At 39.0% G+C, this 14,463-nt stretch overlaps 1 protein-coding gene across 2 annotated transcripts in view; it reads right to left on the reverse strand.

Annotated features, from left to right (window-relative positions):
• The window catches only part of FAM172A (family with sequence similarity 172 member A), a 270,150-nt gene that overhangs the window by 211,062 nt on the left and 44,625 nt on the right, over nt 1-14,463 (reverse strand). For both annotated transcript variants that reach the window (XM_056323941.1, XM_056323942.1), the window contains one exon: nt 5,714-5,779. In XM_056323941.1, coding sequence (XP_056179916.1) covers nt 5,714-5,779 — 66 coding nt within the window. The remainder of the gene's footprint in view (nt 1-5,713; nt 5,780-14,463) is intronic.

The raw sequence follows: 14,463 nt of genomic DNA on the forward strand, positions 1-14,463 counted from the left end.
TTCCTCAGATTTATTTTTCCAACACACAACTATACCTTAAGTTTTATGAATGTATGCAGTTACAGTGAATTCTCTGAGTTAAGCACTCTACATATATTATGATGTTTTTAAGGTTTTCAAACAGTGAATTACTTTTTCCATATGTGTTCTGTCTCAAATGAGCTATCACCTCATACAGTAGTACCAGTCTATAGAGTATTTCAGCAGCATACTAGTCTGTATTTTGCACAGCTGCCACCAATATATAGGGTAAGATCAAACTATACTTGAAATCTAATCTTACTGACATTCATGCCACACCACACTGACATTGACCTAATTTTCATTTCGCAGCCATTACCAACCCAAGATGCACGAGACCTGAGTAGGCTCTAGGGGTCTTTTATTTTGTACACTGGAAGTTTTTAACATTGAATATTAAATTTTTAGAGGGAAAAAAACCCCCACTATATTCCTTATTCCAGTTAAGAAACACAATAAAAATTATGAGCCTAGAGCCTACTAACAAGTGAACAGGTGTAATTTGTTTGCGACTGGAGGAAAGAACATGGCAAATAAATGGAATCGAAACTGAAAAGACTTGAAAAGATTGTGAGAATTGTGAGCAGCTGGTGGAGAGAGAAAACTGCTCATTTGCTTCGCAAGATAAGAATGTCTTCTGTTACGTGGTTCTGCATAAAGCTTGCTAACTCCCTTATGTTACAGTCTTCACAATATTGAATATCCTGATTTATAATTTTTCACTCAAAATTGCAAAAAATCAAAACTGATGATCAATATTACAGGCAGCTAATTAGCATTTGGTCATTACCACAACTAACTTAAACATAAAATCGGTGGTATTTTTACAAAATGAATATTGACTAGTCTTAGGTAATAAAATAGCCAAAAGGAACACGCAGTGGAGCTAACAGACTGTTGTTTCTCAAAGAAAAATAGTTCTTGGCTGTCTAGTAGATCAAGAGAACTACTGAGTGAGGTTTTACCTATTGAACTGAAAGAGCAAAGCATTGGTAAGTTAGAAGATTTTGCAAAGTGAGACCTTTCAATGCCATTGTCAATAAAACATTTAGTAATTATTTAAACTTCCATCTCAAGCCTTCCCAGAAGCCGTTAAAGATGCACTTAATTCAGAAGCACCCTCTATTTGTCCTCAACAGCTAAAGAACAGCAAAGATCAATCACTGATTATGCCATTAAAACTAGAGAAATACAAAGACTTCATCTGGATAAAAAAATTGCAGTCTTCTTTATATTCATAATATAACCTTCAATGGAGCACAAAATGAGAAATCTAAAAGAAATAATTGAACGGCTTCTCCCTGAATATGGATCTCTTAATTTAAATTTTCAAGTCCAGTAGTGTATGTTGAACACTAAGACAGCTACAGTACTTTACAGTACCATTAATGCAGGATGCACCCCAGCCTCCCTGCGTAGGAAAAAATGTTTAGATTTATGTGTTGTCAGAGATGCTGACATGACAAAATAATAGGCAAGCTTTCCTGATTTCCAGACGGCTCTTATTTTCATATCTGAAAAGGGATTTACAAACAATTGTGTCCAAAACTGAAGCTGCCACCTGAGAAAGCAAAATAAAGACAGCGAGTTGGACTTTGCGCACGAGGGTGAAATTAAGAACAGTGAGAGAACATGAAATGCTGTCATCCTAAACCTCTGAAGCATAGCATTTCTGTAACTACTAAAATTATGCTGGGGCAGGGAAGAAAACAAAAAAAGTACTCCATTTAAGACAGTCCTGAAACACATTTCATATATTCAAACATCATTACACCACCTACTTCATTATCAGCTGACAGAGAAAGGAAGGTGAATACACCAACTTTCTCATCACCTGTGACAAAGTACAGAAAAACCATGTTTTCGTATGCACCTCAAAAATGTTCATATGATAACAACATATTTGTAAGGGCCATCTTGGTCCAATCAAGGTCCAGCACCTTGTTTCTGACAGCTGGCAAGCTGCTTCGGGGAGCAGCATGAGACCAGGGTGCTTATGGAGTGACTCTTCCCTGGGTTGGGCAAACAGTAACTCTGGACAATCCCGAGCCAGAGTTGATAAGTGGACAAGCAGGTACCATAGTTCCATGCACCTATCCCACCTGCGTATTGTCAAACGGGGTTTTTTGAATGCATTTATACCTCTCTCCTTGATAGTATTCTGCAGCAATGAGTTCCACCATATAATTGGGACGTATATGAAATAGTACTGCCTCTTTCAGTAGAGATCTCCTGCCTGATAATTTAAACTTGATGCCCCTTAGCTTCTCTATTATGAAAAAAGTGAAAAACCTTTCCCTATTCATCTTCTCTACACCTTTCATGATTTTATAGATTTGTCGTATTCCTTCCTCAGTCATCTATTTTCCAAGCTGAAGAATCTTTGTCTAATCTTTCTTTGTCTGAAAAGCATTTCATGCCTGTGATCATCCTTGTAACCCTCCTCTGTATTTTTTTTTAATTCTTCATATCCTTTTTGATATGGTGTCCAGACTCCATGCAGTGTTCAAGATGAAGGCCCACATAATGAGTGGAACGATGATGTTTTTCTGTTTTGTTCTCAACACCTCATAATTCCTAACATCCTATTTGCTTTGAGGGTTTTTGACTGCCATTGAGCACTAACTGATGTTCTCAGAGAACTATTCACAATCACTCCAAGCTCCTTCCTGAGTTGTAACAGCTCATTTAGAGGCCACCATTGTGTTTACAGTGAGTTATTTTCCCCATAATTTCACATTTACCATAATTGAATCTCATGTCATTTTATCATCCAATCATTCAGGATTATGAAATAATTCCCTGACTCATCGCAATCAGCTTCAGATTTAATATTCTGAATAACTTAGAGAAAACAGCAAAGTTTGTTAGTTTCTGTTAATTCCTTTTTTCCTTTTATTTACAGCTATGTCACTGCAGGCCTCAGTAACACTGCACCAGTAACAAATGATTTCATCTGTAAAATACGAACACCTTTTTTACCTTTTAACCAATTCTTAACTTATAAGAGGACTCCCTTATAAGTTATAAGGGAGTTATAAATCCTATGCTTTACAAAAATATTTGGTACACCTCTTGGCAGCTTGTTGGAAAGCCATGTACTTTTCCCGACCAGATCTTTCTTTTTCATGTGATCTCTGACTCCTTCAATGCCTTCTGACAGGTTTTTAAAAAAGAAACCTGTACTGACTTTCCCCCCAATACATCATTCCCTCCTGATACAGAGGAATCACGACAAATCACTCCTGGAGGCCTTTCAAAGACCATCACATCTTTTCCCATTTCTCTAATGAAAATAGCTGATTCCAGCAGTAAGTTACATACTAGTTGGTTGTTCTGCAGCTTCGTATTTGACTACTTACAGAACTTAAAAACCATCTCATCCTGGAATTTGATTATTGTAAGATACATCAGTTTGTCCTAAGATCTCCTCTACTGATAAAGTGAAATTACAGACAGTTCTTCAGAATTATAACCTGCTTAAAAAAAATACATTAATAATAATCAAGTGTGGAAACTGGACAAATAATATTCGAAATAATTATGTGAGATTTTCTTATTGGAGCTGAGCATTCCTTCTGCGTGCAGTTCATCTATCAGCCTCATCAGCTCTATTACTATTAGCCTCTACAACTGTAACAAGATCCTCAGTTTCACTTTTGGGTCATCTTAGAGTGTTTTTATACATGACTTGCCAGCATTTATACTCTTTCCTACCTTTCCCATTTGCACAGGAAAGTGAACTTTTGCTACAAACTTATTACTTCTATCAGTTTCCTTTACTAGTTTAAATGAGGTTTTTCTGTGTTGTTACTCTGGAGTCTGTCAGTGGTGATTCCATCTTCAGACAGCTTTAATTTTTCAGCTTCCACATGCATTGTTTCATTTTTCTCATGTCTGTAGGCCTCTTCATAACCTATTTCTGACTGTGGTGAGGGCTTCCTACGCATAATACTCATTACTAAAGGATGGCGCTCATACCTTGTGACAAATTTTCCACACTGCTCACGATTAAACAGCTGCATAGATTTTGCGAGTACTTACTTTGTTCCACAAGTGCAGTTAAATTATGACACTTTGCAGAAGCTGGAAATAATACACTTGAGAATAGCCTAAATGTACTACTGACAAACTGCATCAGTACATTGGTGGTTACTACATAATTTATAAATCAGAGTAAACACAGATTAATGCAACAGTGGGAGCTAGACAGAGTCATTTTTCTCCCAGGCCAGACACCCAAATCTCACAGCCGTGCAGATGAGTCCCCACTTGTGTGACAGAGGTGATGGAGGTATTGTGATACTTACTCCAAGTTCATTCATCTCGTTTTGAAGCTCACAGATCAGCATTACTATCACACTAATTACATGCATATTCCTTTCTGCAAAGAACCTTCAAAGAAAGTTCCGTAGCCTCAAAATGCAGGCAGTTGAGAGTTTATAAATGACAGCTTCCTGGCTTCAGAGGGAGGGTGACATGGCTTGAGGAGGTCTTTCAACACATCACCCATTGGAAGTACTCCCTGGACCAAAACTTCCTCAACAAAGAAAACTAGTTGTGTACAGAAGTTAGAATCACAGCTTGTACTGCACTGGGGCAGACTGCCACGGTGAACCTGATCGTCTCTGTCTACACAGAGAAGTCTGAAGTGGTAGATGCTTTCTCAAGCGGTCTCAGGTCTGGGGGCATTGGTGCAGCCCACATGGCTCAGCAGGCTGGGAGAGTGGCGGAGGGCTGCTGATCGCCCTTCGGCTGCTTCTCAGAGCTCCTAGCGCAGCTCCTTCTGGCCTGGCCCAGAGACACTTAGGAAAGCCTGGCTGGGGAACCTTCAGTAGTTTGGGCATGTTACCAAAACATTCCCTAAATAACATTCAAGGAATGGAGACAGGAACTGTGAAACGTTACAGAACTGTGAAAGCAAAGGACTTTTTCCTTCCTTAGCCCAAATGGGTTTTCCTCAGCTGAATAAGAAGGACTGGCTGAGAACAACAGTAATGCAAAAGCTTCTCAAAATTCACAAGAATCCTTTATGATATGATGGACATCCTCCACAGCCCTGGCACACTACAGTCTCCCCTACACGTTCCAGTATAGAGTACAAAAATAGCTACACATCATCACAGTATTGCAAGTATTCACAAACACTCATATGTGTTCTTTGGGGAATGCTTCATCACTTCCAAGGCTTGATCAAATATTTTCTCTAAACAAATAAGATGCTGCAGCAGCACCTTATATTACATACATGTTACAAGTTACTGAAAAAGTGTGTTTTCAGAAAAAGACTTGGGAGTAGTTTACTGAAAATCGATTTAAGTTTATTCCTCTGCCTGTAAAAGCATGTTTATTCTCTACGTTCAGCTGCAGAGGTCACAAAACATTCACAAATACTCCTCAGAAAGCTTATGGTTCCTCTATCAAAAACTACCACATTTTGAAAATTCTGCAATCTGGTAAGGCAAAGAAGGCTCAGCTGGAGAAATCAAACATGCGAGAAGTGAGGTGGAACACCGTCTCCAGATGCAAGCATATGCTGCATGCAAAGGCAGCGTCCTGAGAGAATGCCCTGCACAGAGCCTTGGCACACCTTGCCTTTATCTGAACCCTCGACTGCAGGCAGATGAACCCCCTTCTTGCAGATGAAAAAAAAAATATAATAATACCCAGGAAAAAATAAAATATTACTTACTGGGAGAGTTACTTTCTTCAAGTGGCATTCCTTCTGCAGTAGTTCATAAATGTATTTAGTAATGATCTGGAAGAAAACAAAAGAAATGCAAATAGATATTAAACCACTTACAGTAATGACATATCCAGGCAGACAACTTAAAGGCTAGCTGGTGAAACTTCTAAGCACTTGTATATGTTCTGCCACTTATCTGAATCCTTTACTATACAACTAATTATAGAACTTGGAGCTTTACACAAAAAAGTCCTCGCTGTCCCTCAGAAAAGGCTGCTTGCCAGTACAAAGAAATTGTAACTGTACCTGTGAATCCATCACGTGCTGCTGTGTGAATAATTATGTGCCTCAAAACTAAGGATTATAACCAATTAATATATACTCAGGGGTACAAGAAAGGCTCTCTTTTGCACAGAAATACTTTAAAAGCATTTTTTCCATAAGCGGGACTCCTGAAACCCTCTCCCCTGCAGGTTCACTTCATGAGCTACATGGAGAGCAGATCTGTAGTCACCCTCAGCACAAGTTGCCTTGCCATTTCTATTCACTGAACAGGGGAGGGATGGGTCAAAGGTTTCTAAATAGAAGAAAAACCCTGACTGATTCCCCACTATGGGGGAGTTTAAGTCTCTTGTCTCCATGTAGAAATAAAATGGAAATTTTAAACCTGAAACAAAAGGAATTATTTCAAAGAGAAGCCCCCCCCCCAAAAAAAAAAAAACACCCCAAAAAATCAACCTAGTCACAACGAAAGACTTTCCCTCTCAAATGTAACAAAGTTGTTCACACTTCAAAGGCTTGACTAATATCTGGGGAAATTTTTTTCACCTTAATATATTCTAAGAAAAATGGAGATGCAGATGTAAGAACTTTCTAACTATTATTAATTTGGGAATTAAGCTGAGGAACAAACTAAAGCGCTTTGTCCACATGGGGCTGTAAAAATGGTTTGGAAGTAACTGCCTGGATTTCTGTGGCTACAGGAGTTTAAAAAAAAAAAAAAAAAGAAAAAAAAAGGAAAATTAAAGAGGAAAAAAAGTGCTCATTAAGAGCCTCAAATGGTGCTTGCCTTCCCTTTAAAGCTCGGGGAACTATGTTTAAATTCCAGACAGGACAAGATCTAAGTCCCGAAATATTAATCCAAGAATATCTGGGTACAAAACCCAGCTGGTATTCTTTAGTCCAACCCCTCAAGGCCACAATTACAGCCATCTGAACCCACAGCATATTAAGCCAGAACAGAAACGTCGCTGTAACAAAGCTTGCAAGTGATGGCATCTTAACAACACGCTATGAACTGAGCAAGTAGGAGCCAGGGTATCATAAACTTCAATTTTAATTTTCCAAATGCACAATTACCAAATAAAGTTTCAATGAAGTCCAAAAGTTTTCATTATGTACATGTGAGCAAACATAATACGCAAATGTTTGGAACACATTTGAACAAATTAGAGGTACTGATGAAAGCTAATTAAAAATGTTGGCGCGTGCCCCTGCCTTCCTTTCACAAAACCCCAAAATCTTTATTAGGATTATGTGAATTCCTTGCTACCCTGCTCAAATATGTTTATTGATAGAATTATGTTCAAAAAACTTTATGGTTTAAAGAAAAGCAGTCTTACTGAACATTACTATCTGCAGCGAAACTGCATTTGGAGAAGGAATTTAGCTGTGAGCGATGAGTTGATTTAAGACATGTTTATCCCCAAAGCAGTATGTTAGGAACATGCATACAGTGTAATTTTACCTTCAGGGCCAAACTTTTTATGGTTCACCGAAATCAACTTCAGTGTAATGCCAACAAGTAAAGCAGTTAAGTTCCTGCAGTCTCAGATGCTGATGTTGTACAGACATTAAAATGAGTATAATGATAATATGGCCTCAAACATAGAAATTTTATTTTTCACTCTAAATCCAGGCATCTACTAACCATCAAAGAACACTTGGAAGAGAAAAAAATTGCTATGAAGGAAACAGATTTTAGACACCACTTGCAAAAACCTACCCTGTTTTGCAGCTATGTGTATCTATTTCTTCTATTCTCTCTCATCTGTTTAGGCTGTGTTGTCTTCAGGGCAGAAGCAAAGCTTCACTCATTTTTTCCGCAGCCTGGCTCAATGGGGCTCTGATCCTAACTGGCTCTTTATGCGCTTCTCTAATATAATGAATAGTGGTATCAGCCTTAAAAATGGGACTGTTAAATCAGCAAAGCGCTCTGGTACAGCAGACTTAACCTAATGAATGCTTTTAATAAGAGTAAACATAGAGAAAGATACAGGAGGTTGGAGGCTCAGATGCAAAGTTGTCAGATTGTGATCCTCAGGCTGCTCAGCTCCTGGATGGTCTCCACAGCACAGACAGACTTGAGGGAAAACTGCCGTGAACTGCCCAAGTATATATGACCACAAGAGGTATTTTTTTTGGCAGCAGAACACCAAAAAGTTCAGGGATACCCTAGCAATGGCTGGTACACCGTCAGCTTTAAAGGATGGATGGTGATACACAAGATTTGTGCATTTGAAGCAGCACAAAAAAAGCCCCAAACTTCCCAATTTGAAATCATCATCCTAACGGCCAGGTTTCCTGCATTTAGCATGGAGGTGCCTGAAAAATCTAGCAAAATACTCTCCTACCTAAGAACAGAGCTGCATGTTCTGAAAATGCTACTGATCCAATGTTACTTTTGGAATTTTATGCTTTTAGTTACATCTCGTGATTTTATGGCTGTTCTGTAATTTTGAAAAATTAACTGTTAGAATATCTTTTCTATAGGCATGAAAAAGAGAAGGGAACTGTGCTACATTATTTATGTAACACTAGTTAGACTTACTAATACAAATCTATACCATTTAAATAGCCCCCACTTCTTAAGTAGTAGCTTGTGCATGCTGGTATCTTATCTGTAAGATGTGAAAACCGTTGTAGGATGTTGAAAACTGTCTTGTGATGTCTTGTGATGAGAAGGTGAGTATGGTTACACTCTATGAACTCTTTTAGACTAATCATCGGTCATATGGTTGCTCATGACCACAGGTATTTAGTGACAAAGGCTGTTCAGTCCAGTCTGGTGCTAACAACTCATCTGGAACTACCAAGCAACAAACGGTCCACTGCAAGCCATTCTCAAGGCAAGCTGCAACACTTGCTAGAGAGCCCTACTCGTGTTACTCACACTAACTTGAGATATTTACGCTTTTCCTAAGGCTCTTGCAACAAACAAGGTGTGCCAGCACACTAAGCAGTATGCTGCACTGTAACTGAAGGCAATAAGGTGAGCGGGCAGCACCACGTCTGAGATGGGAAAGGAAAAAGAAGCTTGCCCAAAGTGTGTGATATTTATTGCCTGATGAATGGAGGAAAAAATGGTAGTTCCGTACTTCTTGCATGAGACACTGGAAACTTAACCCCACTTTACGGTTATCTCTGCTCTTCATTCACTTCTAATTGCAGTCCACAAGGAAAACACATCCCAAAATATTGGAAATAGGGTAAATATTGGAAACAAGCAGTATCAAGGCATTCTTCTTGCCTGCTCTGAGAACTGGGGGGAAAAAATCAGACACAACCCCAAAATACTTCCATGCCTCTCATCACTTAACTCTGAAAGCAAGGGAGAAATCCTTTCCAACCACAAAAAAGTACTTAGCCTAACACTTCCACCCCTCAAAAAAGCTCTATTCAAACTGTGGGACAGAAGAAACTTTCTTCCCAGCACAAAGTGGTCCTCCTCTTTGGAAGGAAAGTAAATGGCTTACACTTCAACTTGCTGTCAGTGAGCTGAGAAGCCAATGTCCTGCTTTCTGCAAGCCTGAGGATCTTCCACCCTAAATGAAGTCACAGCTTTTCTTATTTTTGTTGGACTAGAAAAACTCCCAGAATGAAGGGGTGCTGATGACAGCAGAGACCACAGCTGAGTGGATCACATCCTGAACAGTAAAAACAGTGGATTACCCTGGGCATTTAAAAACACGAGTACCTAATCTCTGCTGCCATTTCCTCATTACAGTTTGCCTTCATCTACTATGGACAAGGCTGAGAGTAGGAATACATACGGTTCAGGACAGGAACCAAACTTCAGTGCTCACAAGTGCCCTTCTGAGGAGCTTAAAACAGTTGGCCTTCTGGCTAATGTTGGATATAACAGTGTGAATACCTCCAGAAGAACATTTTCAAAGTGCTAGTGGCCACAAATATGACATCTGTGAAGTTCAATAGTCTTATGGGTAACTGGGGGATAGACCTATGTCATGAACAGTCATCCTTCACATGTATCCAGAACATAACCTCTTTTAATTACAGAGACATCAAAATGGATGGACAGCAAAAAGGACAGATAGAGAAGACCACACAGAGAAAAGAGAAGCATGTTGTCTTATGACAGAGCTGAGATATTGCCCGTGAGTTGCTAAATGCTCTGCACAATGGTGGCTGAGACTATAGTCTGCAGAGCAAAACTGAACCTCCAGGCAGAGAGACGGTTCTGCTACACGTAACTGCAGTACACATTAATTGGTACAGTTCTAGCTTCATATGGCTTCTGTTCTTTTAAAATTACATTGTTCATACAGAGGACTTTCTACAGAACTGTTTTCAACTACCAAAAAACACTGAAAAATTCTGTTAGCAGCACGATTTGCGAAATCTTTGCAATACACCATCCTGAAGCTATGTGATCAAAAGATCAGCACCTGCATACAACTATGTGAAAAGAGAAATTAAAGATGAAGAGCCACTAAGACCAACAAGCCTAATTTTACAAAGATCCTGAAGGTTCTGAAGCCTAAATGTGATAAGTGGAGACAAATACCAAAGAGACTCTTCGGTGCGCTACATACGGGAGGTCTTTCAACCACAAAAGTCTGGAAAAGAGGACAGACAAAAGCATGCCCAAAGGGCAAGAAGGCAACTCCAAAGCAACTCAGTTTAAAATAATATGCCTCCATTTTGTCTGTAAGAAACTGAAAGAAGCCTTTTAACCTGTATTAAAAACATCAAGAACCAGCCTGGCACACATGAGGAAGAACAGAACCGCAGCTGACCCACCGGTGAACCTTCCCATAACAGAGATAGCCAGGTACACAGCCAACAGATCACAACTCAACAACTTGTTTCATAACACCTACATCCTAATCCAGAGGAGCTGCGTCAGTACATACCACATCAAAAACCATGCTGGGACGCAGTGAAGTGCACTGAGCCTTGCTCGTCGAGCCCCTGCCCCCCTGCTGTGCTTTACAACCCAAGTCCTCTGAATTGTCTTTCCGCTCCCCCCGCCCCCGAGCGTGCTCCCACTTTCAAAACCAGCCATGGGTAACTCTACCCACCATCAGACTATGTGTATGAACAGAACAGCAAACACACTGCAGAGGGAAGAAATGAAAAAAACCAAAGTAAGCTACTCGAGCTTGCAAAACATTTTCTCGAGAGTGAATTGTCTGCTGAAAACATATTAAAAGAAAAGGCACAGGCCCGCCTGATTTGCAGCCGTTCACTTCTAAACCGGCACCTACCAGTAGGCACTGGAAATCATTATCACACGACGACTGTTCATGGATTCACGACAGATGTGAGGAACCCTTTGGTTAGTGCAAACCACAAAGTCCCTTTGAAGACAAATGAAATGCCACATGTCCCTCTTTTCTCCCATATGTGCATCCCTCACGACCAGGACGCCAACAACCCTGTTGAATGGTTGGTGTATGAGTAACGCATGATAAAGAATAAAGCACATGTGACATGACAAAAGGATAAAGCGCATGCGGGCAGTTGATATTATGATCACTCACATGACAGAGGACGGATTACAAAACCTTGGAGAAAGGATAAGGGAGTGCAAGCTGTTAACCCAAGTTGTCCAGACCATTGCCTGCTCCTACACACCTCTAGCAGACTTCTGGGAAAAAAGGAAATGGAGCAAATTACTGGTTACATATATTTTTCTGGTGGACCAGACCCAGCTGGGTGGATCTGAGATTTCCCATATCATGTTCCTCATTTACAGCTATTCCAAACACAAACGGAACCCCATCACCACTACTCCTCCTCCTCTTGTTACCACTTCCCACTACTCTAAGGACTAAATGCGGATGGACACAGAACCGCTCTCTCAGAGTTAACGGAGGGTACTTCCCATCAAGAAAGACATGTTGGCAAGGATGTGCTTACTCAGCAGATAGGAGGCTTCTGCCTCCAAAAATGTCAACTTGTGAAACAACACTCCTTAAACACCTTATTAGATCACTTGTTTTCATTAATTTTTAAAGACAGTTCTCAAAGTACATTAAAGTGCAGACAGTAAAAGAATCTAATAGCAATAATTTTGCTTGAAAGTTTTTATTAGTGGCCATTATTCTATTACTTTAGAATAACATAGATATTACATTTAAAATCAAGGAGATTGTATCTAATAAAACATAGGTGCAATGGCACTTTTCTTGCTTGACTTCCTGGTTTTTCATTAAGTCCTATCATAAAAAGGGTTAGTACATTATTAGTGTCATTAGTGGTTCATTATTTCTTTATTAATCTTACCTTATGAGCTAACTATACTTTAACCTCAGTTTAATCCCCCACATAAACATATATTACAGAAAAAAAAGAGAAAAAAAGAAGGGAAAAAATTTCAATTAAAAATATTATGCTCAGAAACCACTGAAGTCTGACCACCTCTGTGTTCCACAATAACTCACTCAGATATAATTTGCTGTGCTTTGAGCTGAAGTAAAGAAAAATGGAAAGGTTTTTATTTTTCTTTAGAGAATGCAGAAATATTTCAACCTTAGGTTCACTTGTCAATTCCCACCCTGTCACAGAACTGCACTTAAAATGTGTAACAGCTGAATGTTATGAGTTTACCTGACAAATCCACATATAGGCCAAAATCAACCTCATTTGCCTTTCTGTTCTTTTTTACTAAAGTGATATGTTTGACCTGACTTCGCATGGTACAGCAAGAGATCCATCAGCTCCCCAGACCTCCAAAACACTTTTAACTATCAATTTAGGCCTGACATATCAAGTTACAATCTCTTGAAGCTAACATTCTCAAAAAAAATGGATCTTTCACGGGCACAGAAAGGATACTATTTTCAAATAATCTAAATTCAGCCTCAGAGATTTAGCCCCTCAGCACTAGTATTTCCTAAGAACTTCAAGGCAGTGTACACAGGTTGGAGGTTTTCTCACTAATCTTAAAAATAAACAAGCATAAACCACTAGAAGCGATGCCATTACGAGTAATGGATTTTCTTGTTTTATAAGGTTTGCCTCTACATTGGTAATAAGCACTTTAATGCCAAAAGAGAAAATGAGCACAAGAAGGAAACGATCCTTGTAACATACAGTAGCCTACCCACAACTTTTTCATCTTTGTAGTGTAAGAGCAGTAACGTTCAGTGAAACAAATGCAAAATTAATTCCAACTGACTGCCCTGCGGCAAATCTCAAGTGGTGGGACTGACCCTAGGCTTGCTACTGTGGCTGCCATAGCTTTGGTTGAATGAGCTTTACTTTGACCCTCAAGTGACAAACCTGCCAATAAGTAACAATGAGAGATGCAAAGGAACTTTCTGACATACTGCTCTTGGACACAGACTTACTTAGGAACTCAGACAAACAAACAAACAAAAAACCAATCCACCATCACCACACCAGAACAAAAAATCCTAAAACCTGAATGGGCTTTCTAAAGTCTGTTCACTGCAAGCTTAAAAAAAAAAAAAAAAAAAAAAAAAATCAATAGCATTTTAAAAATCCACAAAAGACCTCACTTGGATTATAGTGTGGGAGAACAATTCATTAAGATGGAATTGACATTACCTCTAAGGGATTTCTTGAGTTTTCTACTCAATTCAATTCAATCCTAAAACATGGGTGTGATATTCTGGATTTGGAGTTGACTGATCACAACTAGGACCTCAAGATCTTTTGAGAGAATTAAATGAAAAACAACAGGGATTTGTCATGAATGCAGCATATACTGTTGATGTAATTTGACCCAATGTTTTGTTACATGGTCTTTGCTGACACCTGTTGGTTTATTTTTTGTTTCTCTTCTTTCTTTCCTTTCCTTTTTAAGAAAAAGCATCTCTGATTTTAGAAACGGCTTGACAATTACTTGGCTTCAGAAATGGCTTAATTACATATGCCATCATATGAAAATTCTCTGTTCTTTTGAAGTATGCATACATACACGTATATATGTATTAGTACCAAGCAGAGGCTTCAATCAAGCACCTTGCACTAGAAGCAATTGAACACCAGCAGAAGGCATGACCTCTATCCCCAAGCTAAGTAAAGAAATAAAGGATGAAAAGGTTGCAAAACAAAGAAGGAAACTACGAAATGCCCAAAGGAATAACAAAGGAACAAATATAAGTAAGCCTTTTAAAACACATTTCAATATACCAATTCAAGAACTAAAACTTAGGATTATTATTTCTAAATTTTGTATTAGATACGAGTTATGAAAAGGGATCTGGAACAAAGAGCAAGAGCATTTTGATTATTCTGACTATTAATGAAAAAAATTTAGTTTCGGTGGAAGGTGGTGCTATGCAGTTTTGAAAGGTTAAAAACACGACATATCAGATTTACATAGTTAAAGCATACCAGCTTTTGTAGTTACAGACAAAAAAGTCAGTGATGTGTCAAGCATCTCATTTTGCCACCTTTGATTCCCTCAGCAGAAATGACCAGATAAATATTCACAGATGGACCCAAGGCTTAACGTTATGTAAATCCAGAGCAGAACTTAA

Source organism: Falco biarmicus, chromosome Z (genome assembly GCF_023638135.1).
Source record: "Falco biarmicus isolate bFalBia1 chromosome Z, bFalBia1.pri, whole genome shotgun sequence".
Taxonomy (NCBI): domain Eukaryota; kingdom Metazoa; phylum Chordata; class Aves; order Falconiformes; family Falconidae; genus Falco; species Falco biarmicus.